This window comes from Muntiacus reevesi, chromosome 7 (genome assembly GCF_963930625.1).
Source record: "Muntiacus reevesi chromosome 7, mMunRee1.1, whole genome shotgun sequence".
In the NCBI taxonomy this organism is placed as follows: Eukaryota; Metazoa; Chordata; class Mammalia; order Artiodactyla; family Cervidae; genus Muntiacus; species Muntiacus reevesi.
In genome coordinates this window covers 20,875,960-20,902,530 of record NC_089255.1, presented here as the reverse complement: position 1 = coordinate 20,902,530, position 26,571 = coordinate 20,875,960, and the positions used below count along the sequence as shown (strand labels likewise).

The 26,571-nt window shown below is 55.2% G+C and overlaps 3 protein-coding genes across 5 annotated transcripts; 1 reads left to right on the top strand and 2 right to left on the bottom strand.

Annotated features, from left to right (window-relative positions):
- Window positions 1–1,720: 1,720 nt before the first annotated feature.
- Window positions 1,721–5,992, top strand: THTPA (thiamine triphosphatase). The gene is made up of 3 exons (XM_065940516.1): window positions 1,721–2,051; window positions 2,441–2,992; window positions 4,107–5,992. Exons 2-3 carry the CDS (start codon window positions 2,446–2,448, stop codon window positions 4,217–4,219), a joined length of 660 nt encoding a protein of 219 aa, XP_065796588.1. The 5' UTR covers window positions 1,721–2,051; window positions 2,441–2,445; the 3' UTR covers window positions 4,220–5,992.
- AP1G2 (adaptor related protein complex 1 subunit gamma 2) lies at window positions 5,079–13,355 on the bottom strand. Of its 3 annotated transcripts, XM_065940514.1 has the most exons (22): window positions 13,272–13,355; window positions 12,679–12,883; window positions 12,151–12,275; window positions 11,866–12,007; window positions 11,649–11,745; window positions 11,404–11,480; window positions 11,191–11,286; window positions 10,712–10,792; window positions 10,328–10,426; window positions 10,101–10,156; window positions 9,818–9,931; window positions 9,513–9,653; window positions 9,373–9,427; window positions 9,170–9,292; window positions 7,694–7,783; window positions 7,468–7,595; window positions 7,100–7,204; window positions 6,682–6,805; window positions 6,465–6,600; window positions 5,630–5,793; window positions 5,305–5,403; window positions 5,079–5,217 (listed from the first exon to the last, which is right to left on the bottom strand). In XM_065940514.1, exons 2-22 carry the CDS (start codon window positions 12,880–12,882, stop codon window positions 5,116–5,118), a joined length of 2,358 nt encoding a protein of 785 aa, XP_065796586.1. In that variant the 5' UTR covers window position 12,883; window positions 13,272–13,355; the 3' UTR covers window positions 5,079–5,115. The 3 variants fall into 3 exon arrangements, with proteins under 3 accessions (XP_065796586.1, XP_065796585.1, XP_065796587.1); XM_065940513.1 differs by having other exon boundaries at window positions 6,465–6,805; XM_065940515.1 differs by lacking the exons at window positions 12,151–12,275; window positions 13,272–13,355 and having other exon boundaries at window positions 6,465–6,805; window positions 11,649–11,755; window positions 12,679–13,001.
- A 1,758-nt stretch (window positions 13,356–15,113) lies between these two features.
- On the bottom strand, window positions 15,114–22,497 carry JPH4 (junctophilin 4). The gene is made up of 5 exons (XM_065941569.1): window positions 22,119–22,497; window positions 20,635–21,406; window positions 17,048–17,166; window positions 16,157–16,689; window positions 15,114–15,245 (listed from the first exon to the last, which is right to left on the bottom strand). The coding sequence occupies exons 1-5, from the start codon at window positions 22,495–22,497 to the stop codon at window positions 15,162–15,164; spliced, it is 1,887 nt and encodes a 628-aa protein (XP_065797641.1). The 3' UTR covers window positions 15,114–15,161.
- Between the last annotated feature and the right edge of the window lie 4,074 nt (window positions 22,498–26,571).

Genomic DNA, 26,571 nt, shown 5'->3' with positions numbered 1-26,571 from the left:
TGTCTCCTGCATCAGCAGGCAGATTCTTTCCCACTGGCACCAGAAACCAGAGCACAAACAATTAACTTGCCCAAGGTCACATGGCCAGTAAATGACCCAGCCAGGATTCAAATCCTGATGCTCAGACTCCAGAGCCCATACTAGCTGCTACAGTGTACTTCTATTAATAGAAAGAAAAAAAAAAAAATTAAAAAATCCTAGAGTTCACAGGAAAAAAGGAGAAAGAAACTAATATTTTGAATCTCTATGATGTGACAGTTTGTCACTGAATACTCACACTTATCTGTGAGGCAGTCCACATTTTACTAAAGACAAAACAGAGATTTCAGGAGGTGGAGTAGCTTTCCCAACACCAAACACCAATAAAGTGATGACAGGAGATGACTCTAGGTCTGACTGCCTTCGGAGTCTAATCTTTCTTTCTCCTTAAACTGCTGCCTCTGCCCTACTGGATTTGGACCCTATAACTCAAGGAAGAGATTAAGTCTTCTTCCTTTGGGCAACAAAACTTAAAAGCAAAGGGCAGATGAAAAGCAGGCCAGTGAAAGGAGTTAGGGGCTGGGGTCCCTCTCTTCCCTGAACACTGGTTCCTGTTGTCGGGTGAGGGGGGAGGTGCAGATAAACATTCAAAACATGCCAGGTTCAAGATGCTATGTCTGTAAACCAGTGTCCTCTCCACTGTACCTCCCATGGGTCATGTGTTTCCAAAAACATACCGGGGAAAAGATAAGTGTAAAAGGACCTAGCCCTTCTCACCCACAATAGGAGGGAAGCCAGGAGTTGACAAGAACCACTGTTTCTCAGCAAGCTACCTTACCCAAAAACCAGACATACAGTAGATGCCTCCAGGTAATCATAATCATGGGAGGGAGTAAGGAGAAGCAGCCTTCTCCATTTTGTCTCCCAAAGCAGTCAAAGGGCCATTCTCATGTCTTCCTATATTTTAAATGAATGTAAGTATTTCTCCTGTTCCTGACAGAGCCTGCCCAGGAGCCACAGGAAACAAACTCCTCAGTTTGGCATGCAAAGCTGTTTCCAATCTGCTCAGCGGTATTTCTTCCTCTCTTTTCCCTTAAACACTGGCCAGGTGCTCTCCATTTCTGGGTCTTTGTTCATGCTGTTTCTCTGTCTCCAGTCATTGAAATCCCATCATATCTTTAGTTTTCATCCAAAATATCATTTCCTCCTCTTACAGAAAGTCGTTGGGGGAGGGGGCTTCCCTAGTGACCTAGTAGTTAGAATTCTGGCTTTCACTACGGGAGGCTGGTGTTCAATTCCTGGCAGGGAACTGAGATCCCTCAAGCTGCACACACACAAAAACAAGTCTCCCATCCACCGTTATCCTGAACATTCTTGGGGATGTTTTAACTCCCCTTTAAAACTCGAGTCTAGAGTAACTAGACTGGTCTTAACTATCTTTCTTCTTCCCCCAGCTCATTGCCATTGGCCTGCATTTAATGGGCCACCACAGTAGTCAATAAAGTATCTGCTGGACAGGGTCTGAGTGAGTGGCTTGTATTCCAGGCCCATCTGCCAACGAAGTGACAGCGCTGAAGGCGGGAATGGGGGTCTGAGTTCCTTTTCCATCCGACTTAACTTTAGATAGACTCCCACAGGCGTCAATCGCAGCTTTCCTGTCACCATAGCGACGAGTGGGGCAAGAAAGCAAAGTTTCCCTTCGGAACTACACCTCCCATCATGCACCCGGGCTCCAGGGTGCCGGGCTCAGCCTGCGGCCTGAGACCCGGGCCGCCCCTCGGGAGCTGGGAGGGGTCTGGAATGAGAAGCAGAGCCGAGGGGGCCACCCTCGCTTTTGGCCCACCGCGGAGGTTGCGGCCCCTCATAACTTAGCAGGCTTCTCGGCCCAAGCCTGCCCTCGGCATAGCTACATCGGGCCTAATATGGCCGCTTGTGCCGGGACCTCCCCCGTGCGCAGAGAACCGGGCCGAGGTCCGGAGCCAGGGACTGCTTCCGGCATTCCTCGCGGGCGTGGCGTGGGCTTCCTTCCCCTTACTCCTGGTCCCGCGAGAGGGAGACTCTAGGCCTTTCAGGTGAGACCCGAGGCTCCGCGGGTCGGTGCTCCGGGGGGATCGGGCGGGGTCATCTCCGGCAGTGAGTAGCCGTACTCCCGGGGTAGCATGTGTTGAGCGAGGGACGTTGAAAGGACACCCGCTACACTGCTTGCTTTCTAGAGAGCCCCTAGGATTTTCCAGGGAATCCTTTGCATTTAGGACATCAGCAGCAGAAGGGATCTAACTGGAGACCTGTGCCTGTTGCTGAGGCTTAATAAACATCAGAGAGAGACAGGGCCATCCATCACAGAAGCAAGGAGGAAGGACTCCCGACAGACAGCCCTGCGACGCTGTGTGCCCCTCACAAGTTCTTCCGGGGGGAGGGATCTTCGGGAGCTCATCAATGTTTGTTGATTGACTGATTGCAGGTAGCATGGCCCAGGGCCTGATTGAAGTGGAGCGAAAGTTCGTTCCGGGGCCCGGCACAGAAGAGCGGCTGCAGGAGTTGGGGGGTACCCTGGAACATCGAGTCACTTTCCGAGACAGCTACTATGACACCCCTGAGCTGAGCCTCATGCGAGCTGATTACTGGCTGCGACAGCGAGAAGGCAGTGGATGGGAGCTCAAATGTCCGGGAGCGGCAAGTGTCTCAGGACCCCATACTGAGTACACTGAACTCACAGCTGAGCCTTCAATTGTGGTCCAGCTCTGTGAGGTGCTGGGGGCTGAGGTCCCGGGGGCTGGGGGCGTGGCTGCTGTGCTGGGCCCCCTGGGGCTGCAGTTGGTAGCTAGTTTTGTGACGAAGCGCAGTGCCTGGAAACTGGTGCTGTCCGGAGCCGACGGAGAGCAGCGGCTGCTCAGGGTGGACCTGGATACAGCTGACTTTGGCTACGCTGTGGGTGAGGTAGAGGCACTGGTGCAGAAGGAGACTGAAGTCCCAGCTGCCCTGGAGAAGATCCACCACCTCAGCAGCCTGCTTGGTGAGGGAGACAGGCCCTTTATACTTCCTTTGTTCCTCTTCTGAGTGTACCCACTGGGCCAATTGTCGGGGACCGTCTCGAGGCTATTTCTTTAAGAGAACTTATTTTAGCAGTTTTCTAGAGGACTCAGTTTGCTCAGGGCTCTATCAAATCCGGTTTCTTCTTTTGCAGTAGCTGTCTAACCTGCAATGAATCCTTCCATGTGTCTCTAATCCTTCCCAGCCATTGGCTCATGTCATTCTCATACCTCTAGCCACTCCAGGTGTCCTTTGATTCCATTTGTCAGTTCTCTTCTTCAATCTTTCCATCCATCCTTTCTCCCCCCAACTCCTGTCCTCTGATTTTTATAATGAAATCCTCATTTGTCCTGGCTTGAGTAAAAGTCAAGAGTGTTGTTCCCATGTGACAAGACAGCGGGGCAAACATTAGCAGGTTAGTTCCTCTGTTCCCAGGCTTAGCTCCCCTGTACACAGTTCATCCATGCAAGTACAGGGTTGTGCATCCCATGGGGCCTTACAGCCCTGGAATGTTGTTCTTGCCTCCTCAGCAAACCTACACTGAGTTCCCCGCCATCGGCCCAGCATCCTGCCAGGCACTAACAATTAGACACTGGCTAACTGTGGCTCCACACCAGAGAGGCTAGAATTCTCTGCAAATCCCACCTCATTCATGGCTGTAGCTGCTCCTCCTTTCTACACCCCTTGGTTTCTCTCTGTGTGTGCATCTCTGCATGGGCTTCATTACCAAGCTAATGAGCTCTGGCCTGCCTGGAGAGGCTTTAATCTTGATTGGGGGACAGGAGCAGTAACTGAAATGAGTTGCTACTGAGGCACCCTCTGTCTTCCTGGCGCCTGAGTGCCCTTCACCATGTCTCCTTGCCAGAGGAGGGGCTAGTGCTTGGCTTCCTAGGCCCACTTCTGCTTCAAGTGGCCCACTTCGGCCCTGCTTCCCCAGGCCAATCAGGGAGCAGGCTGGTGGGTTAGACAAGCTGGTTGGACGGCGTTCAGGATCCCAGTGCTGCCTTGGAAACAAGTTTGGGGTCCAGCTGCGTGGGCAGGGAGAGGCAAAGTATTTGCAGCGTCTGGCTCTCTGCTCATTCTCCTTTTGCCTGTAGGTGTGCTGGCCCAGGAGAGGGCACCTGCCAAGCTGCTTGTGTACCTGCAGCGCTTCCGGCCCCAGGACTATCAGCGCCTGCTACAAGTGTACGGGTCCAAAGTGAAGCCTTAGGGGACTGGAGATCCGGACGCGACACGGGGCTAGGGTGTCACTTCGCCGATGCAGAAGAGAGCTCTGGGGCTGAGGACCGTCACTCCTGGGCTCACCATGCCTCTTCCCTTCTGGCTCCCCTTCTCACAGAGACTCCTCTCGCTCCAGCTCTGTCTGTTCCTTCACCCTACCCTCCGCTATCCTTCCTGGAGCCTTCCCTGGCTGCCTCCTCTCCCTCATCCGTCAGATGCAATCTGTGGGCCGCCCCTCTCCCCTGGCCGCTAAGCAGCCTCCATTGATTTCCGCTCGTGTTTATAGGATTTCCACTTAGCCGTGATCAGTAGTTAAGCACAGGAAAATCCCTTGCCACCCCCCTCCCTTGGTCGATGCCATTGATTCTGCCAGCGGCTCCTAAACTGCCTTACAGCTGAGTTAGAGAGGAGGGGAGGCAGCAGGGATTTCCCTGCCCCGGGCTACAGGGAACAGCAGCAGCTTGGGGAAGCCAGTGAGGATTCCAGTGAGAGATCTAGAACTTCTGGTTTGAAGTTGCCCCTGTGCCCTGCTCTGGCCTAGAGGGTAGGGTGCCTCCTGTGGAGGTTCAGGGGCTCATCTGCTCCCCAGCCAGAAAGGGGGTGGAAGGAAAACAACCTTCCTTTGTTGAAATCAGTTCCAAAGGCTCAGGGCAAGATACCTACCTGGCTGTTATTCACATACACGTTCTACCTCAAACATGGCTTTGCCCCCCTTGGGCTTTATTGGGCTTTCATCATTTCTGGGGTTCCCCCCACCCCAGTTTCTGCAGCAGCAAGCACAGGACCAGAGTGCCACCTGCTGGTCACCCTCAGATATGGCTCCAAGTGGCTGGGGCTCCCGATCTGGGGACACAGGAGGATTTCAGGTTCTGAGTGGAGGCTGAGTTACTGCCACGTCTCCACAGGCAAGTTGTTCACCTCAAAGATTTCCTGTACCGACTGCCCAAAGTGGTCGTAGGTGAGGCGCAACTTCAGCCGCAAGGGGGCCTAGGAATAGTAGAGCAAAGACCAGGGTAAGCACAGATGACCCCTCCCTGCCCTAGGTCTTAGCCTCGAGGGGCTCCTGGAGCTCACCTTGTTAGGATTGAGGATTCTGAGCAGCTGGGTCATCGGAAGGCCACCCTGGGCTGGAACAGTGTCTCCACTGGGGGCCTGTAGCTGCAGCTGGAAACTCTGAACATAGGAGGTTGACAGAGCACACAGTAAGGCAGCTGGCTGGCTCAGGCAACCACTCCACACCCAATAGTTTTAAACCCTCTTCCCGCAACTCCCCAAATGCCTGTCTCTGCAGTCCCTCCCTTCTCATCTCATCCTCCCGCCACCCCTACCACCTCCTCTCCTTAGTGGCTTTTTCTCCTGGAGTATCCAGGCTACCTCTGAGTCCTGGTCTTCTACAAACCTTGGGCACAGCCACCTGGCAGATGAAGTGGGTGACGTCACCCCCTGAGGTGTTGGTGGCAGTGACAGTGATTAACAGCAAAGTAGGGGTTCCAGGGGGTCGAACAAAAGAAAGAGTCAGCTGAAGTCCTTCACGCTCATATACTTTGAGATTTGGGATGGGAGCTACAGTAGGGAGAGAAAAGGGACTCGGTATATGGGCTGAAGATAACAGTTCACTCATTCATGCAAGAACAATTAAATGAGCACCCACTGGGTGCAGGGAACTGCTCCAGATGCTAATGACTGAGTGGACAAGAAGATGAGGTCCCCAGTGAAGCTCACAGCTTAGGGGAGAGAAACAATAAACAAGAAAACAATCACAGTCTATAACTGATGCTCTGAAGGAAATAACCTGTGGGGGGAACTAACTGAAGTAGGAGAGGGAGGGGAAGCATCTGACATTTTAGCTGAAGCTGAAGATGGAGAGTGAGCCAGCTATTTTAATGTGCTGGGGAAAGAACATTCCATGTGAAAAGAATATAAACACCAAGGGTTTGAGGTGAGAGGGCCTGAGAGTTGAGAGGGGGCCAGTGGAGCGGGTAGTGGGAAACCCTGTGAGGGGAAGGGAGGAAGCAGGACCCCGGGGCCAGAATTAAGAAATCTGAACAAAGGGGAGACAGAGGGTGTCCAGGAGGGGACTGGTATGATCTAATGAATCCTTTTACTAAGATGGGGATGTGATGGGAGTACACAGCAGGGAAGAGGGGATCTGAATCTCGGTCTTCAGCTTAGAAGGGGAAACACCTATTTCCACCACCCCTTCTTTAAGACATCTCCCCTTTGCTGAGGCTTACCAGAGGGTAGGGGAGCACAGGGAAGGTCAAGGAGGTGTATCAAAGTGTCTCCTGGGGTGGGATCCAGAGGGGGAGGGTGCTGGGCATTCTCAGAAGGGCCATCCAGGAGATCTAACAGATCCAAGAGCTTTGAGGCCTGGAGAGAGGACAGAAGGGTCAGGGCTGGGCATGGAAGCTGGACCATGCTCTTCCCCCAGGGGTCCTCTGGCCCCCTCACCTGGGTCTCCGTGGGGACAGGGGCTGCTTCTGAAAGCTGGGCTACTTCTTTGCTTTCCTTTGCTTCCTCATTGACCTGAGGGCCACCCCGCTCCACAAGAGGCATCTTTTCCAGGACGGCAGCCCTGAGAGGAAGAAGGCAGGTGTATCCCTCTTTGTATACCCTGGGTTTTTCACAAGAGATGTGTGGGAGGAGGGGAAAGAATAGGACAGTCCTGGGCTCATGGTGGGTCAGGAGTACCCCTCTGATTTCCTAAGACGGAATAGTCTTGCTGGCTTTCAGATGAACAAGGAGGGTGGGAAGCCGACTTAGTGTCCATGAACTGTGGGCGGGCACAGGTAAGGCTGAGACCCCTGCACCCAGAACGGGGCACTAGGGAGCGGGCTGGGGGTTGGGTCCCACACTGTCAGCGGCGCACCTCAAGTGGTCATACTTCCGGAAGAGGGCGTTGTACTCCACCGCCCGCTGCTGCAGCTCCACGTCCTGGCAGCTCCCGTAGATGGACATCACCTGGCAGATGCGGCTGGGCCACAGGGTGGTCCGTGACTGGGACTGGCCATCTGCCCTGCCCTTCACCTCTAGGATGCGGCAGGGAAGGAAGAGGCCACCCCAGAGCAGGGAGAGACCCACGATCCTTGGCTCAAAAGGAAGGACCTAAGGGCAAGGGGCTGGGGATGGAGGTGCAGGCCTGGAGGGAAACTCAGAAACTGGGGGGCACGGTGAAGGGTCATCTCACTGGAGGTACCAAGAAAAGGCTCCGTGGGAGGGGCCGGGACCCACTCTTACTTGTTGTCCCCATGGAGCCTGGTGCTAAGCTTCATGAGGGCCGTGAGGGCATATCCCCTGGTGGCCGGCAGGGACATATGAGACTGAAGCACCCTTTCCAGCAGTGTCAACACCATGTCTTCCTCCACCTTCCGGAGGGGGGGGGCGGACACAGAGAGTGACCCTGGGGCTGGCCCTGCCTCCCCTCACATGTCCCTCCTCCGTGTACCCCCAATGCAGGGCCCACCTGCAGGGGCTCAGTCTCCTCACAGGTCCCCTCCAGCAGGAGATCTCCGTATTCCCCGATGCACCAGGCTGCCACCTGCACCAGTGGTTGCTGTGGGGGATGAGAAACACGCTGGGCCGGTGCCTGGGTCCCTTCCTCACTTCCAGACCCCGTGACATCCCTTTAGGCAGTGCAGAGATAGCGGAGTTTGCAGGGGTGGGGAAAGGGAAGGGCCTTGGCACAGGGAGCAGTTATGAGCAGTTTTGTTAGTTTGGGGCTCTGTCCTGGCTCCTGGGCTTCCTCTGCCCTCTAGTGGCCAAATATAAGAACTACATGGCCTACAACAGATCTCACGATCATCATACTAAGTGAAGTTAAGCCAGAGAAAGACAAACAGTATGATGTCATTTCTGTGAGGAATCTAAAAGATAATACAAATGAATCCATACACAAAACAGAAACACTCACAGAAATAGAAAACAAACATGGTTACCAAAAGGGGAAGGAATGGGAAGGATAAATTAGGAGTATGGAGATAAACAGATACAAACTACTATATATAAAATAAATATGCAAGGGTTTACTGTATAGCACAGGGAACTACATTCAATATCTTGTAATAACCTATAATGGAAAATAATCTTGGGACTTCCCTGTCAGTCCAGTTGTTAAGACTTTGCCTTCCAATGAAGAGGGTATGTGTTTGATTCCTGGTTGGGGAGCTCAGATCCCACATACCTCTGGGCCAAAAAAACAAAAATATAAAACAGAAGTAATATTGTAACAAATTCAATAAAGATTTGAAAAAAATGCTCCACATTAGAAAAATAATAATCTTATAACTGGATCCCTTTGTTGTACACCTGAAACTAACACAGTATTGTAAAGCAATTGTTTCAGTTTTTAAAAGTACCATAGGATAAAGTTCAGAAAGAAATACCAAAAACAAAACAACCCTGTCCCCCCACCCCCAGGCCTAACCGCAAGGGGTGCAGTGAGGATGAAGCGAGGGGGTCCTCCCTTGAGGAAGGGGTGGGTGGTTTCTGCCTAGCCTACTAAAGTAATATGGAAAGCGGTATTGGCATATTGGTTATTGGTTGGCACCTGTGAATTCACTCAGCATTCAAGGTAGTAATAAGAACTAATATACACAGAAAGAGCTTTTATCTATATCCCGTTTGATGAAGACAGCTCTGGGAGGTAGGCAGGGTAGAGTGCTGAGTAGACCCGGTATGAAGAAAGTTCAATGAGTCATCCGTGGTTGCACAGACAGTAGATAACAGAAGCAGGACAGAAATCGAGGTGTTCTAACTATAAGCAGGGCTCTGTCCTTCAGTGACTCCTCTACTAAGTAGAAAGCTGTGAGGGTAAAAAAGAGAGAGAGACAGAGCTGTGACTCTAGGGGGAAAAACAGTTGGGAATGTGGTGTATGGACCAGCTGGCCCAGGAAGGGAGGAGAGGGGTGGGCAGCCCCTGGCCTGGTGGTGGGAGCAGTACCTGGGAGATGTCCTCAGCCAGGGCGCTGTAGAGGCGGCGCACGGAGTAGGCGTGAAGCTCCTGGGCGCCCCCAATCAGCTGGATCAGGTTGGCCACCGCGTCATCGCGCACATAGGTGCCTGCCTGGAGGGGTGAATGTGGCTGGGTCAGCGGGGTGAACCCTGCCCGCTCCCACCCAGCTCTTAGCCCAGCCACTGCCTCACCGTCGTCAGCACACGGAGGATGGTATCTATGTGCCACCGCTTGGTTGGGGCAAACCTAGGGGACATCAAGGCTCTTCAGTCCTAGCGATGACCCTCCCTGGATGCCACCCTCTCTCCCTCCTGTGCACCCATCCCCTCACCTCTCTGCTGCCAGTAGGATGCCAGAGGCACAGTCGGCTCGTAGATCAGGGGGGCAGGACTCCAGAAAGCCCTGCAGCTCCTGGGTCATGGTCCGCACATTGGAGCTGTTCACCAGGGCCAGGCTCAGTTCCAGGGCCCGCCTGGAGAAGAAACGTGTGTTTAGACAAGGTCTCCCAGGTCCGTGACATTCCTTGGGGCCCCCCCTTCCCAGGCACCTGTCTCCTTAGTCCCCTTTCGCCAGTTGCTGAGCTGGCCCGATGCTTGGGCCCTCTGCTCTTCGCTCTGGTTCCTCTGCCCTGCTTACCGGCTGAGGGAGGCGTCAGGTTCCTGCAGACATTCCACCACGGTGGGCCGGTGCCGCTGCACCGCGCTGTGATCAGACTGCACCAGCTTCAGCAAGGAAGTCAGGGCCACATATCTGCTCAGAGCAGGAGGGGCCTTAGCATACCCTGGCCAGCTGCCCTCTCCCCACCCGTCCTGCCCTGGTATGGAAATAAGAGGCTGGTGAATTGGGAGATTCTTGAAGAAGGAGGGCAGAGGGTCAAGGGCCCAGTGGCGCATCCCTGTCAGACACCTGGGCCTATTACCTAATGTTCCTGTCACTGTTGAGTAGGAAGCGGCCAAGGATGTTGACAGCTAGAACCTACGGGAGGCAGAGGTTGGGAGTCAGGGAAGGAGCAGCCCACTCATTCTGGAGTGGGGACCACGTGGCACAGGGTACCCGGGGATGGGGAGGAGAAACCAGGGAACAGGACCAGTCTGCCCGGCTGAAGTGGGTGGGAGGGGCCCCGGGGAGAGGCCTCGGGGAAGGTACCCTCAGGCCCGCGGCAGAGCGGATGTCCATGATAGTCAACACCGTCTCAAACAGAACCGCGCTGCCCGCATTTCGGCTGGCGTCTGTGTTTGTGGCTACCTGCGTGGATGGGAGAGAAGCTCTAAGGGGCTCTGTCCTTTCCTCATGTCATCCCTCAAACAGCTGACAAAAGTCTATCCATTCCCTCCCCCACCCCCCACCCCACAACTATGCCAGGGGCTACTGTACTGCAACAGACTGTGTCCCTGACCTCAGGAGAGATCACAGTCCAGAAAGAAATGGAGACACGATCATGTGGCCACCGCGTGGGGAGTGGTCATGGGAGGGATGCCCAGGCCAGTGGGATCACAGAGCAACACACCTAACCCAGGCCCCCAGCCCCACCTGGGCCAGCAAGTCATTCATGGTCTCACTGCTCTCCTCGTGGTTCCGGCCCAGAATCCGAAGCAGACGAAGTATCTGGACCTGAAATTGCGTTAAATAAAAGTTGGGAGTAAGGGGCTGAGGAGAGAGATCCAACGTTGAGAGCATTGTGAGGGGTCTAGCTGGTTCCCAACAGCTTCTTTGCGCTCTCCCCTCCCAACCTTCGCTGGTGCCTTGGGCCCTGGGAGGGTTCAGAGGTGAGTGAGGCCAGGAGATCTGGGGACAGTTTTTTGGGGGAAAAAAAAAAAAAAGGTTACCAAGTTGGATTTTCTAGTTTTCAGGCATTCCCCCTCCCCACATTGGACCTGGGATGACCTGGTGCCTGCCACCCTCTCCTGCCCAAGTTACTGATGAACCAAAGTGTTGTCTGGGAGGGGACCACTGCCATGGGCTGCCTAAGCTTTCTGTTCCGGGGATACAGCAGGGAAGGATCAGCCCACCTGCAGGAATGGGTCGCTGACTCCAGACACGCTGTGTTCTGTGGAGCACCCTGTCACCACCAGAGTCCGGAGGGTGTGCACCAGCTGGGGCACCACCTGGAGTGAGGGCAGAGCCTGACCTGGGCGTTCTTCCTAATCCTTTCTCCCTGCAGCCCCCTCCAACCCCACTGCCCTTCTCCTCCTGGCCCGGGGCCCACCCCTTCCCCAGCCCACCTTGCGAAAGTGCTTGAGGGCTGCAGGGCTTCGTTCGCAGAGCTCGGTGATCAGCGTGACGGTGCCCAGCAGGACGCCTGGGTCAGGGTGAGGGAGCGGACGGTGGGCGGGGCACAGGGGGGCCTACTGTGTGCGTGTCTGCGTGCACGTGCTGCCCGTCACCGGGAGCTCCTGCCCCTGTCCCAGGGCTGCCTTCTGCCCGCAGCCAGAGCGGAGGCAGCGGACGAGGAGCCCCGTGGCCTTACCATGGTGGCGTTCATGAAGCAGCTGGGCACAGGGTGGGAGGAAGATGTCAGAGAGTTCAGGCACCTTCCGGATCATGTGCACTGCAGTGAGAACAGCCTGCAGAGGTCTGGGGGGTTAGAAAGGGCGAGGGTCTGCCAGGATGGAATCCCCCACCTCTACCACGTGGCAGACAGCACAGCTTCTGTAGGAGCAAGAGCCTAGACCCTGCCGTCTCACCTTCTTGCGCACATAGGCGCTGGGCTGCAGGAGCAGCTTCTCCACCTCCGGGGCCAAGTCCCGGCACATCTCAGCAGAGCCCATGGCGCTCAGCGTGCACAAGGCCAGGCCTTGGACAGCCTCAATCCCCTGGCTCAGGTCACTGCAGAGTTTGGGGAGGACAGTCAGCCGAGCCTCTGAGGAGTCCAGTCCTTCCCAGTACCTACAGCAGGCAAACCCCTGGGATTTCCCCGTTCCCCACTCTCCCATCTCCCTGATTCCAAGTGCTTCCCAGAACCCTCTCACTTCTTGATGCTGTTGGTAATGAGCAGGTGGGCATCCTGCCTCTCATCCAGTAGAAGCATGGCCCCCAGGTAGCCCACCCTCTTGTCTGTGAACCTGGGGGAGGCGATCAGTTTCAGGCACTCCATCTACAGGGAAGGGGGCAGACCACGAAGGAGTAGGGGTGAAACCGGAGGTACTTTTTTATCTTCCTCCTTTACACCAGATTAACCTGTGGGGTCAGCATACCCCAGGACCGCCCCCTTCAACAAGAAGAGAGGTTTAGGAGATTCAGTTAGTTTCAAGGAAACAGAAGAGTGGGAGGAGAAGAGGAGGGGCCTTGAATGGCGCTGGCCAGAGAACAAGGGGTTTTCAGTCCATCTGATGACCAGTTGGGGTTGTAAAGGGCAAGATCTGCGGTACACACTGTGAGGGCCCAGAAACTCCGCAGAATAAAGAAATCGAGAAACAAGTAAGTGAGGGGGGTGTTCGATACCGTGCCCCACCAGCTTCTCTCGTCAAACTCGGACGGGAGGCGTCCACGCCCAGTACCTGTCCAAAGTGGGCGGGGTAGCCTAACATGTGGGCGTAGAGCAGTTTGGCCAGCTGGCGGTGGCTGTGCAGAGGGTCCCCATCGCGGAAGGAGGCCCGGATGTGGGCGCACTCTTTCTGGATCACCTCCCGCTCCTGGGCCTGGGTCTTGGCCTCACGAATCTCCTGGATTAGTTCCTGAAGCTTCAGCGAAGACGCCACCATCCTGGCGGGCAGAGCCCGGAAACGGAGAGGGCCTTAACCCTCTGGCAGTAAGCATCCGGCCTTTTCTGCACAGGCTTGCAATAAACCAAATTGCTGAGGGCCTGGGTCCCAAGACACCCTAAAACTGATCCCTGTCCCCAAATCCCGCCCGGTCCTCGCCGCCCGAGACCTCCATTACGCATGCGTCCCCGCCCCACCCCGCACCCGTCGCTACCGAGCCTGCGCTGGAGCCCCGCCTATTTCGCCCCCAACGGCGGGTCTCCACCTGGCTTCCCATCCCTAGTTCGGTTATCCCCTTCCTTCTAGAGCCCGGCGCTGTTTCTTTCGCAGAGAACCCCGGCCCTCTCTCAAGCGGTGTCAGCTTCCCCGCACCAGGACGCCAGCCTCACCTGGCTTCAGTCTCAACTCCGCTCCTGTCCCCCCAGCGCTTCCTGGTCCTAGCTCCGAGGAGGGCTGGGGCTTGGTCTGATCCTTCCCTCTCCCCGCCCCTATCGCGGGACCCCGCCCCTCCTGGACCGCCCTGAAGAGCAATCTTTAATCCTCTGACCTCTGGCCTTTCTGATTTGGAGTTTAAGGGAAGGATCTCTTAAACTACTTAGGGGCGGCGAGACTGTAAACAGGCCTGGGACTTCCCAAGAGGGCTGGGTCAGCGGAGAGCTTCCGAGAGCTTGGGTTTGAATCCATCGCACCCAAAGGAGAGGACAATTCCCCCCCCTTTTTTTGAACTTTTTTATTAATATATTTTTTTTTGTTAAATTTCTTTGTATTTTTTTTTTCCTGCAAGACTTGGTGTTGGCGGCACTGTTGTAGTTTAACGTCAATCCCAAATTCCATGAAATAGAAATCAGAAGTAAAGGTTGAGAGGGGAGGAAGGAGGGAGGCAGGCCAAGGAGTAAACAGAGTTTAACTAGAAAAAAAAGAAGAGTTTGTGTGTGGTGGGCATTCCCAGGCAAGGCCATTCCTTGAGGGAGGGGGTTGGCAGGCAGCTTGCTCTCTGCCTCATGCAGGGGAGGGAGGAAAGATCCCCTGGGGACCCTCAAGCCCCCTCTTCTTAGGGCTTCCTGTCCCCAGGGGAAAAGCTAGTACCAGGGATCAGCCACAACCTCCATCTGGGCTCTCTACCCATCTCTCACCCCGGTTTGACTTTCACCTCTGCTCTGCCTGGAAAGTGTGTGAGAGATTGGCTTCCTTTGATCCCCTCCTTTGTGTTGTTTTCCCATTTCACATATGATGGGGAAAGGGATCTAACCCACTTAGAAACTACTGACCAGCTTCTCCTGCCCTGTGAGTTCCTTATTGTCTTATGTGGTTCATTTTCCAGAACTGCCTCCCCCCGCCACTACTGCCAGAGTTGGGGAGTCGGGTTCTTGCTCTGCAGTAGAAATGTCTTCTTCAGGTCCCTTAGGAATTTAATCAAAGGCCACACGTGAGTCCAGACCAACCAAATAAACTTTTAGGGGGATAGAGAGAGGTGGGAGAGATCAGCGGGTGGGCTTGGCTGCATGGGACACTATCTTTCCTTTCCACATTGCTCTTGACATGGCATGCCACCCTAGAGGGTTGGGTGAGAGGCTGGCTGTTGGGGAAAGGAAGAGGGAGAAGATGCTCGGGAGCTGTTCTGCTTTTCATTTCCCTTATCTCCTTCAGGGAAGCATGGAGTCTGGCAAGAACCTAGCTCAGTGCTTGGAGGTGAGGTAAGCTCCTCCGAGGTCAGAGATGGAGGCTGCACCCCTTCCAGATTTGTCGCCTCAGAGGGACACCAGGCTCCTTGGGTCGGGGAGTCCTAGCAGCATGGCCAGCGCCTCGCCCAGTTGGCGGTCTTCTCCAGTATCCAGGTACCCCTTCCCCATGGTCTTCCTTTCCACTCAGCTTCCAGGAGACTCCTCAGGACACCAAACCCCCACCCTCATCCAAATTCAGGTCTAAAGAAAAGGCCAGGGAGGGTGTGGGGGCAATGGTCTGACTTAGAATTGTGTGTCTCAGAGAAGAGACTCTGAGCGAGAAAAGCCCTTCGTATGTAAACAATCTAGAGAGAGAAGGGTTTGGTAGGGAAGGGAGCGGAAAAGACAGACAGAGCCAGAGGGAATGAGAGAATCGAAAAGGAGAGAGGGAAAGAAAAAGCAAGAGGTAAAACCAGAGAGGGGCAGAAAAGAAAGTGAAGGGAGAAGAGAAAGAAAGACAGGAGAAAAAAACAACCAGGGGGAAGAAAAAGAGAGAAAAGGCAGGTCAGAGGAATGAAGAGGCAGCGACCAAAGCCAGAACTAGGCCAGGCAGGTGCCTCAGGTGAGGAGCTGGGAGAACAGGAATGCCAGGCTGAGGTCCAGGAGGGCCACGGCTCCCACCACCAGCGGGTTGGCAGCTCCCTAGAGAGATGGGGAAAGGCAGTCTCAGTGCCTGAGGACCAGGCGGAGCTACGAGTCCCACCTCCTGCCCTGGCTAAGGTGGCAAAGCAGAAGGGTCCCAGACACCCCTCCTCAGAGGCCTGAGCAGGGTTATCTCCAACTTTTGCTTTGATTGCAAAATAGCCCTCTACTCCCAGGCAGAGCCCTGCCTTCCCTCTGGCTCCCTCAAGTGAGCCCACCCCCTGCTCCTCTCCCCTCCCTGCAGCACGTGGCCCAGGCAGAAGGTGCCTGGCCTTAGTAGCATACGTTGGCAGCAGCCGCCTTTACTGCAGTGAAGCAGAGAGGGATGAAGGGGTGAGGATGTGGTTGCTAGGAAACAGGAGAAGGCCTGGCGTCCAATCAGAGTAGAGGGTTCTAGGGAAACTCCACCCCTCCCAGTTTTCTGCCTTCTTCCCTATTTCCCTTCTTCCCTGGAGAGGGAGGGAGAGTCAGGGTAGGGAGGGAACAAGCTTTTCCTTTTTTATTCCTGGGCACCAAAGAGAGAAAGTGTGGAGGTGGGGGCGGGGGTGGAAATGATATGAAAGGAGAGCACGGGAAGATGTTCTGGCTCTACTGATAGTTATTCATTTGTAACCTTGGTGAGTTACTGTAAGTGCTCTGGGCCTCAGTTTCTCCATGTGTCAAGTGAAGGAGTTGGATGTGAAGGTCTTGGAGGTTCCCTCCCAGCTTGAAAATTCTCTATTTCTTTTTTTTTTTGAGGCGGGATGTAGTCCAAGACTGGGTAGGCAAAAAGAAAGCTAAGTGCAAATCAAAGCCCCACAGGGGATCAGAGAGAGGTCTGGAAGTGATGATAGGCCAAACTTTGAGGGGTAGCAGGGCCAGAAAGGATGGGAGACTCAGAAGGCACAAGGTGGGGTGGGAGAGTTTCTTACCGGCTGGGCGGGCCTCTCCGTTGCAGTAGCCTCCTCAGCCTCTTCCACCAGGCACCCAGCTTCAGGACCCCTTGAGGACAGGCCCCTCAGGACTGGCAAGGTTGCAGGCTCTGGCTCCGAGCCCCCTGGCGTGCTCAGCTGGGGAAAGGGCTCTTCATCCTCCCCCTCCTCCTCTCGAAGACTTCCAGAACTGTCGCTGCAGCCTCCAAGGAGTGGGGAGCCATCTCTGGGCTCTGGCCCTTGCATCCCAGCCTCATCCTCAGCCTCATAGCCAGCTAGTTCCTCTGCCTGCTCACCCGGCCCCCCCCACTCCTCAGGCCAAGCTTTGGGGCTGGAGAAGGGACCCCGGTCCCCTCCAGAAGGCAGTGGGCTCCGGCAGGTAGGGGGTCGCCAGGGTTGGTGGGAGGAGGCAGGACTGCTGGGCAGTTCAGGGGAGCCCTCTGAGGGGGTCAGTCCATTCTCGTACACCCCAGGGCTGTCCTCATCCAGAGGCTCGGTGTCGGAACCTTCAGAGTCCTGTCTGGGTCTGCGGCCTGGGGTAGGGACAGCTACAAATCAGACGGGCTGAACTAGCCTTGGGCTGCCAAAGCTACAATTTTATCTCTCTGTCTGGTCACCTCTCAGGACTCTGGCACCCCAGCTTTATGGTACCCCAGCTTGTTAATGCCAGGTCCCAATCCCCAGTCCTTATTACCCTATTTCTCAAATGCCTACTTTAGTCCTCATACAGCTGGGCTTGGTCCCCACCCTCTGTCCCCTTAGACTCTCATACCCTGGCTTTTCCCATCCCCAGTTCCCTGCAGCAATTCACTGCCCCCTTTTCCAAGCCCAGGTCCCTGCAGCTCCCAGGAAGCCAACCCCCTACCCTGCCCCAGGCTACCCACACCTTACCTGGGGCTTCCAACATTGGCTGCAGATCTTGGGCTATCAGTTTAGCCATTCGAGCTGCCTCCACAGCCTTCTCAGCAACGCTGCTGGCTGCCACTGCCTTGAGAAGGGCGTCTGCTGCCCTGTCGGGTTCCGGGGACAGGGTCTTAATAGACCTACTCCAGTCCCTTGACCCACGTCCCTCCCAACCCGCCACCCCCCATGTCACAACCCCCAGATCTGAGATCACCTCTGGCAGCCTCACCCTCGCTCACCCTCTGCCAGCTGCTCCCCTTCCACGGCCTTGGCAGGGCAGCTGGCCTTCGCTTTCCTCTCCAATACCTGGGCTGTGTTTGCTGTCATCACACCTTCTCGTTCTTCTCGCACCCCTCCACCATTTCACCCAATAGTAACACTTCCCTTCCTCCAGCTGCAGGGGCCAGGCCCTCCCTGCTGCCTGCAGCCCTGTTATTCCATTCTTGTCCTGCTCCCTTCCAAAGGCAAATGAGGCCTCACTCTCTTAGCGCCTCTCTGCAGCTTACCTGCTTGGTGCTCAGAAGCTATGCCACTTTGCTGTGTTGATACCTCCTGTGTTATGAGAATTTAAAATCTTCTTTTCTTCAGCCACTACTGTTATCACATCCTTCTCCCCTGCCCCTGATCACTGTCACTGCCCCTCACTCCATCTCCTCTTTTCTGAGCTCTGGAACTGGATGGGTCTCCTCTTTCTGCCACTACCTATTCTCTCTCCCTGCTAACATGCGTGCTTTCTCTCCATTGTGATCATACCTTCTGGGTGAGCGCTTAATCCCCCTTCCACAACCAGCCTTCAACCCTGCCCTGATCCTTGTTAGCTGTTCAGTCGTGTCCAACTCTGTGTGATCCCATGGACTGTGGCCTGCCAGGCTCCTCTGTACATGGGGTTTCCCAGGCAAGAAAATTGGGTTGGGTAGCCATTTCCTCTTCCTGGGAGTCTTCCCAACCCAGGGATCGAAGCCAGGTCTCCTGCATTGCAGGCAGATTCTTTACTGTCCGAGCCACCAGGGAAGTCCAGCCTTGCTCCTTAGTTACAGGTAACTTTGAAGCATTATCAGTCCTTTCCTCTCTGTTGTTTCTGTTTTCCATCTGATGTCAGATATTTCCTCAATTTCCCCCTCCCTTTTACCCTCTGCTGTTAATCACAGATGCCTTATTAATTAATGTATTAGTTCTGTAATCTTGACTGAAGATGGGGTGTAGGATCAGAGGCAGAGGTAATCTTGACTGAAGGACCAGAGGTAAACGTAATCAGATATACTTGCCACGGGTTTGAATGTATGAAGACCCATGACTCCCTCTGGCCCCCGGGCTTGTTTTATCTGGCCTAGGAAAGCGGTCTGGGTATCTGGGTACAGAGAGGCTCATGGTGTCCTCTGTCATCTTAGGTCTACTTCCTCTTTATATACCTTGGGAGATGTGGTCAGCTTCCTCCCCTCAGACCTGGTCGGTCAAGGACCGTTAGAACCTGCTTGGAGGGATCTCAGATAACCCTGTTCTTCTGTATTATATGCTTTCAGGATTTATATGCTTAGCCCTGTTCTGAAACTGAGCTGGTCTCAGAGTTTAAGACAGGGGATTAGGATTACAGTTTGGGGTTGCATTGTGTTCTGTTGGTGGCCAGGAAACTGCAACATTGACAAGGGCCTGTGCTTTTCACTTCAGAGGGTATGGTTGGTCAGATTCTAGCCAGTAGATCCAGTCTGTGCTCAGGAGTCAGGCCAGGCTCAGGCTACCTGAATGATGTACTCTATGTGCACCTGCTGCTGAGGCTCTGCTGTTTCCATGGCAACCAGCAGCCAATCAAGTTTGCTAGGCCTGTTGCTGGGGAGATCAACCAGCTTCCTCCTACTGCCTGATCTTTCTGGCTACAGAGACCAGTTTTTCCTGCACATGCCCACTCCCTATCCAACCTAAAGTGCTCCTGGTGCTCTGCCCTCCCCCTTCCCTGGATCAAGGCCCTGGACTCTAACCATCCAGAAACTCAGATATATCCACACATAGACATAGACATTCTCTGGTTCAGGCCTCTACTCTGGATATGACCTATTCTCTCTCTCTCTCTCTCTCACACACACACACTTTACACCCAAGCTATTTGGACATATCTTGACTTTCATCCTCTGAAATACTCTTAAATTTCGAAACAAGATCCTTCAACTGTGCCCTCCCCTTTCAAGAAAAAACAATATCTAAAAATCCCTATGTGTAAATTGTATAATTAGGAGCTTATGAACTCATTACAAATAGATTTTTGGCTTTCTTCAATCACAAGCCATTAAGCACTTAAAATGAGGCTAGTTCAAATTGAATGTTGTACTTTAAGTGCAAAATATATATTAGATTTCAAAGACTTAGGAAAAAAGAGGGGGTGATATAAAATCTCTCCTTAATTATTTTGTACTTATTTGAGGTTGAAATGATAATATTTTGGATACATTGGTTTAAATAAGATATATTATTTAAATTCATTTCATCTGTTTCTTCCTATTTTTTTCATATGGCTACTAGAAGATTCAAAATTATGTATTAAGCTTACATTATATTCCTACTGGACTGCACTGCTTGAGATGAGGTTCCTGATGCATGAAATGTAATCTGATTTACAGAAAGAAAATTTCATTTACAGGCAAGTCTGCTTCCCTCCAACCTTTATCAGTTGGGTTAAGGGAGGCCGAGGAGTCAGAGCTGAGAGGGACTATTTTTTTCAGGTGGGTAGATAAGCTGTGGGCTTGCTTGATAACTGAGTTGGTAAAGAATCCGCCTGCAATGCAGGAGACCCTGGTTGGATTCTTGGGTGGGGAAGATGCGCTGAGAAGGGATAAGCTACCCACCCCAGTATTCTTGGGCTTCCCTTCTGGCTTTGTCGCTTAGCTGGTAAAGAATCCGCTGGCAATGTGGGAGACCTGTGTTCAATCCCTGGGTTGGGAAGATCCCCTGGAGAAAGGAAAGGCTACCCACTCCAATATTCTGGCCTGGAGAATTCCATAGACTGTATAGTCATGGGGTCGCAAAGAGTCCGACTCGACTGAGCGGCTTTCACTTTCACTTTCCAGATGAGCTCTACAAACTAAACCTTCCCCAGGCCTAAGGCTGAAATGGTATCAGACTGTGGGCTGGCTTGGATGTGCTTAGGAATGTACACCTCTTGTCTCTCTGTCCGGGGCTGTTGCTCCCAGCAGCAGAGTCCTGGAGGCTGGATCAGCTACAAGACGAGGAAGCCTAGGAACATGTCTGAGTTCCAAGAGGTTTCCTGGGCCGGCACGAGGCAGCGCTCATTGCTACTCCCACACACAACAATGACACACTCCCCACAAAGGACATTGAGACACACTTATAGTCTAACAGGGCTTCCCTCAAATACCCAGCCACCCACGGTTACACCTAAGTCCACCTGTAGCCTCAGATATAAACACAACAAATACCCAGGGCTACAACTGCCAAGTCCTAGGCCTCCTCTTTCCCACCAACCCTAGGCTTGGGTCTTGGTCCCTCTTTAAGCAACGCCCCCCTTCCGTATCCACGGGGCACATTCTCCCCTTAACCCAGCTTCGGGCTCTGCACTGGGTGCCCACCTGGCAGCAGCGATCTCCTGGCGCTGGCGGGCAGCGCTCACGGCTCGACGAGCACCCTCGACCGCCCTGTCCACCTTCTCCTTGACTTTGCCCCGGCGAAGGGCCAGAGGGAGGAGGCTGCGCACGCGCCCCCCGTGCACCAGCCGGTTGCGCTTGTACTTGCCCTCCTCGCGGGAGCCGTCGGGGCGGGTGGTGCGCCCGTAGCCGTGCCGCCGGTTGCCCAGCCACTCGCCCTCGTAGCGTAGCCCGTTGGAGCGCTGGCTCACGCCGTAGCCGCTGCGCCGGTCGGCGCGCCATTCGCCCGCATACACCTCAGTGGCCGAGCCCTCGATGAGGGCGGGCGGCGCTGGGGCCGGGGGCCCGCTGGCCTCGGAACCCGGGGGTCCCGTGCTGCCCACCTCGCTGCTCACCTCGCTGCGCAGGGAGCCCCGCTTGCTGCCCAAGGAGCTTCGGCGCCCGCCGGCCCGGAGCCCGCTGAGCAGTAGCGAGCGGCGGAAGAACCCGCCGGCCGCGGGGGTGCGCTTTCGGGAGGACGCGCCGTCACCGTCCCCGGGCCCGGCCAGCACGAAGCCTCCCCGGGAGCCAGAGGCCGGGCTGCCTCCTTCGTCGCCGGGCAGGGGCAGGGGTGGGGGCGGCGTCGGGGGGTCACTGTGGCCGGAGTCCAGGGAGGTGCGGCGGGGCGAGCGCAGCAGCGCCGCCTGATGGTAGGGCACACTCTGGCGCACCCCGTAGCCGTGGCGCTTCCCCGCCTGCCACTGGCCCTGGTAGGTGCCTGCGGGGGGCGGGGTAGGAGGGGGAGAAAGAGTCAGGACCCGCCGTTCCTTGCACCCCCAGCCCCATGCGCCCCTGAAAGCCTCAGAGTCGGGTGGGAGAGGTGGGGGCAGTTGGCGTGGAGGTCGGGAAGGGGCACTGGGAACTAGGGACTGGCCAGGTTGGGTCGCAAGGTGTGGAAGAGCCGAGTGAAGACTGGCAGGTAGCAGGAGATGCGTGGATTAGGGGCGTGCAAGTAGACAGGGGCAAGGGGAAGGGACAGGCAGGCTGGGGTGTGTGAAGGACAGGCAGTCCGGAGGGTGTGAGGGGCAGGGTGACGGGGCTGCATAGACGACACATGACAGGCAAAGAGAACTCTCAGGGGCGAGCTGGCCGAGGAAATGAGAGGGGCCAGGCAGGTGGAGGGTGTGTGTGGGGGGGTCTAGCAGATGGGGTGGTGAGGGTCAGAGAGGCGGGATGTGAGGCTCAGGCATTCAAGGAAGGGATGAGGGCAGGCAGATGAGGGAGAGGGAAAAACAGGCAGGGAACAGGCAAATGAAGGCATGTGTGATGATGGGAGGAGAGGGCAGAAAGATGGGCGGAGGGGCGCTCATCGATGGGGAAGGAGTGTAGGACCACAGTGGAGCACAGGGGCGTCTGGCTGGGGAAAGCATAAGGGGCCAGCGGGGAGGCGCACGCGGACGAGCAGACAGACAGTGGGCAGGGCCCCGCACCTCCGTCGGAGTAGGTCTCGGTGCCGTAGCCGTCCTGGAAGCCGTCCTTCCAGAGCCCGGCGTAGCGCAGGCCGGACACGCTCTCCCACACGCCGCTGCGCCCCTTCAGCCCGCCCAGCCACTCGCCGCGGTACGTCCAGCGGCTCTTGCGCTCCACGCCCAGCCCTTCGCGCTTGCCCTGCTGCCAGTGGCCCTGGTAGCTGTGTCCGCCGGGCCCCGTGAAGACGCCCAGTGACTCGAAGCCGTGCGCCCAGCAGCCGCTGTACTCGCCCTGGGCGCCGGGCCCCGTGCACACGCCGTAGCCATGTGCCCGCCCCGCCTCCCAGCCCCCCACGTAGCAGCCCCCGTCGTCAAAGTCGAACTTGCCCCCGGGGGACATGCATGTAGTTGGCGCGGCCTCAGCCCCCCGGTGGCTCAGCGCATCCTGGGGCTGGAGAAGCCGGCTGGGGGCCTAGGAGCCGGGCGAGGCCTGGGGGCGGGGGCAGTTAGACCGGGGCCGGGCGGGGGGGCCCCAGCGCGGGCTGGCAGGGCCGGACCCTCATCCTGAGTGGCTGCGGAGAAAGAGGGGGGAAGTGGCGAGGGAGGCCCCTCCTCTTTGCCCGCCGCTCCCTGGCCCAGTGGCTCCGGGGCATCAGCACCGCCCCCCAACCCCCCACCCTTCGGCAGCATCTTCCAGCAGCTCCTAAGCTTTGGAGGCACAGAGCTCCCCACCCCTCTTTTCTTATAAAGGGCCGCTCCCAGGGCTTGGGGTCCTCACCCCTAGCGGGAGTCCCACTTTTCCAACCTGGAACCCCAAAGTATCGAGTGTGGATGGCAGTAGGCGGGGGGCCTTAGAGGGGGGCTGGGCAGAATCGTAGGCCACCCGCTTCCCTGCCTGCTGTCAGGACCTCTCTGCCCCGGTTCTTTGGCTTCCCTGGCAAGGGTGGGGGGTGGTTGGAAATGTACGGGGGAGATCGGAGCAAGGTGGGCAGAGGGTTTGGTGGGGGAGAGGATGGGGCTGGGGGAGGCTCTGCAGGGAAAAGGCGAGGGTGGGGATGGTAGACAGGCAGAAGGGAGGAGGCAGGTTACTCACCATGTGGGCTGGGGCTCAGGCTGCCTCCCAGGCACAGCATCCATGGCAGGAGACCTCCACTCCCACCTCGCCCAGACAAGACAAGCCCCCTCCCCTTCCGGAGAGACTGCTCCAACCCAAAGAGCCAAGGTGGGGGAGCCGCAGGAGAGAGTCCCCTCTCTCCCGAGCTAGAGGAGCAGGCTGTGGAGGGAGGGGGCGCGAGGTAGTGGCAGGGGTAGGGGGAGATGAGAACAGTGTAGGGGAAAAAAAATCTGTCTTGGATGGAGATAAGGAAGAGAAGCTGGGAGCTGGATGGGAAGAGAAGAGGGGGCTATCAAGAGGGGGTGTTTTTATTATTTTCTTCTTATGGTTGGGAGAGGGGAAAAAAAAATCAAAATTCTGATTCCATCCCAGCACAAATCAATGTTTGCTCCCTCCCAGCATCGCGGGGGAGGCTGGGCCAGGCAGATTTAAAGGGGCAGAGAGAAGAGAGGAGAGGGTGGGGAGAGGAGGAGACTGGGGATGAAGAGACAGCGGCGGTGTTGGCGTTGGGGGCGGGGCAGGAAAGGATGGGTGCCTGCTCTACCTGCGCGGAGGGAGGAGGCCAGTAGAGTGGAGGATGAGAGGCACCGAGCCCCCCAGGGTGAAAAGAAACCCTGGGGTGCAGGCCTGGAGTTGGGTGAGGCTGAGGGGAGGGGAGAGGTGCCAGGGGGAGGAGACTGAGCAGAAGATGGGGAGGCTGGGGGAAGCCGATGCCAGCCGGGGGAGGAGAGATGCTGGCGGGGCCGGGAGAGGGCGAGAAGAATACAAAGAAAGAGGTGCAGGGATGAGAGCTAAGGCGGGGGGAGAGGGGGGGAGATTCTGTCGGAGAGGGGGAAAGGGAGGGAGACCCATTCTGGCGCTGGTGAGGGATGGCAAGGAGAAGAGAGGCAGGGGAGGAGGAGAAGGAGGGAGAAGAAATAGATATGGAGACTGAGAGAGTGAAATAAGGGTTGTGCGGGAGGGAGAAAGCTCTGCACCGGGAGGGCGGGCTTGGGACGACATCTAGGCAGGAGGAGCCCAAGCAGGGGCTGGAGGGCCGGAAGTGGTGTTTGAGGGGCCCTGGAAAGAAGGATGAACCTGCCAGCTGCTTGGACTGAAGCCAGGAAGCCTTTGGGCCTGGACGCCTGTGTCCACCAAGTCCACTGTCCTCCCTAAGAAACCGCTGCAGTGGACCGAGAGGCCCTGCACCTGCGCTTTCTGAGCAAGCTTGAAATGGGGCCCTGCCAGGAGGCCTGACTGCACCATCCTCCACCCCTTCCAACTATGTTTCCCTGGGTTCTTCCCAGGGAGGGGAAGGGAAGGGAAGAGGGAGTGCATTGTTTTTGAATAGGGAACAGGGGTCTTGCTTGGGCGGTGCCACAAAGATGCTGGGTGTTTGGAGTCTTCTCTTTTGCAAACCTAGAGGCAAAGAGGTGTTTTTTGGGGGGTGCTTTATTGTGACAAGGTCCCCTTCAGCCTTCCGCTGCTCCTTGACCCGAGGGGCCACACAGCCTGGGTCTTCCAGTTTACAGACAGAAGCAGGCACATACGTCTTTCCTCTCGTCAGCTTACTCGGACACTGAATCTACCCTGCCCCTAAGCATTAGGAAGGAGAACGCTGTCCAGTTACCCACAACAGGACAGAGTCAACTGCAAATGAATGCTTTTCTTCTTCTTCTTTTTGGCTGCTTTCAAGATTTTAGATCCTGGACCAGGGATTGAACCCAGGGCCCCAGCAGTGAGAGTGCTGAGTCCTAACTACTGGACTGCCAGGGAATTCTCTCAAGTGCTTTCATTTTCACACAAGTTCTGGTCTACCCTATCATTTTCCAGAGAAGAGAACAAGGCCCAGCCAGGGTTTGAGGGGAGATCACTCACCCAAGGTCACACAGCAGAGGTGGCAGAATTAGGATTAGGACAGACTTGAGACACCTTTTGAGTCCTACAATTCCTCCCAGGAATCCCTGGTACTTGGAAACTGCCCTTAAACTCAGGAGATCCATTTTGAGTACTGAGGTAAAATAAAAGAGTATGAAGTTTGGAATAAAAGGAAATTTCTCTTGCATGTTGTTTTTCTAAAGGTGGATATGAGGTTGGAGAAACATGTTAAGCCTTCAGGGTTGGGACCACCTCTAAGAGCTTAGCACGGAATGGGGCACTGTGGGTCTACTTGGGACAAGGCTGCTGATGGAGAGGTCCTCCCTCCTTCTCTCTCTCCCTTTCTTGCTGAATGGAGAGACATGTACATAGTTTATGATGTATCAGGCATGTTGCAGGGGAGACAGATCCAGTGGTGAACAGTATGGTGCCTGCCCTCATGGAGCTTATTATCTAGTAGAGAAAACAGACAACTAATAAGCAATTCTAGAGGAGTTTATGTTATGATGAACTAGGGGTAGAAATAGAGAATAGCCTAACTTTCGCTGGCTCCCTAGGGAAAGAGCATTGAAGAGGAATCCAGAAGGGAGTTGTGGAATAGGCCCAACTGCATTGCGTCACTCACCCCTAGATTTTCAGGCCTTCCTTCTCCACAACAGCGCACAGTACTGTTCAAACCCTATGATCCCCCTTTTCTCCAAAAAAAAAAAAAAAAAAAAAAGTGGGGTAGGAAACAAGAAGAGAAAAACAAAGCTATGGGTCTGGGGATACTTGTGCCCTGTGTTTCAGGGAGGGATGGTGGCAGGGTAAGTGAAAAGTGGGGAGCAATGCTTATTGGCAGGGTGACTCAGTACTGAATTCTAAGCTGCAAATCAAGGTATCGTCTGAAGAAGTCCCTGGCAGAACTACCCTGGAAATTGCAGAGCACATACAGTCCTAGCCCCTCATGTTGCCCTGAAAGGCAGTTCTCCAGTCCCTCTGTGGTCTGTCTCTACAGGTCCTATAACCCTTCTTTTAGGGTCAAGATGACTTTTTTTTCCCTTTGAAGGATGTAATGGTTTGTTCTGCCACAATTTACTAAAGCGTGGGGGAGTCATAGAAAAGGGAACCAATACAAAATGAAGCAGTTCTGGGCTTGGAGCCCCACTGTGGGTGGTCTTCCACCTGTGTTACTTCACTCAATCCTCATAACAAAACTGTAACTTTGAGCAGCCCAGACAGGAGGCCAAGGACTGGGCTGGCAAAGACAGACAGACAGGCCTCAGTCTGAACCCTGACTCTACTGCCGGCCAGCTGGGTAAACCTGAGCACAGTCCCTAACTTTTTTGAGTTGCAGTTTGTGTATTTCGAAAATGGGAACACCCTCACCTACACCTCAGCTTGTTGTGAGGATTGAAATGATCATGTATGACTAGCACTGTGATTATATATAAAGGCAAAACCACCTGGTCTAGTGCCTCGTACATAGTAAATACCCAGTAAATGGGGCTTGAAAAAATTGGT

What these genes read in the sequence shown, in the direction of transcription:
- AP1G2 (XM_065940513.1), bottom strand. Translation starts at nt 12,882, where the DNA reads ATGGTGGCGTCTTCGCTGAAGCTTCAGGAACTAATCCAGGAGATTCGT. An exon ending in ATTACCAACAGCATCAAGAA is followed by an intron (nt 12,008 to 12,150) that starts GTGAGAGGGTTC and finishes CAAACTCTGCAG; the next exon opens with TGACCTGAGCCAGGGGATTG. An exon ending in TGGCTGAGGACATCTCCCAG is followed by an intron (nt 7,784 to 9,169) that starts GTACTGCTCCCA and finishes CATCCCCCACAG; the next exon opens with CAACCACTGGTGCAGGTGGC.
- JPH4 (XM_065941569.1), bottom strand. Translation starts at nt 22,497, where the DNA reads ATGTCCCCCGGGGGCAAGTTCGACTTTGACGACGGGGGCTGCTACGTG. An exon ending in CGAGACCTACTCCGACGGAG is followed by an intron (nt 21,407 to 22,118) that starts GTGCGGGGCCCT and finishes CGCCCCCCGCAG; the next exon opens with GCACCTACCAGGGCCAGTGG. An exon ending in CGGAGAGGCCCGCCCAGCCG is followed by an intron (nt 15,246 to 16,156) that starts GTAAGAAACTCT and finishes CCATCTCTCTAG; the next exon opens with GGAGCTGCCAACCCGCTGGT.
- THTPA (XM_065940516.1), top strand. Translation starts at nt 2,446, where the DNA reads ATGGCCCAGGGCCTGATTGAAGTGGAGCGAAAGTTCGTTCCGGGGCCC. An exon ending in CCACCTCAGCAGCCTGCTTG is followed by an intron (nt 2,993 to 4,106) that starts GTGAGGGAGACA and finishes TTTTGCCTGTAG; the next exon opens with GTGTGCTGGCCCAGGAGAGG.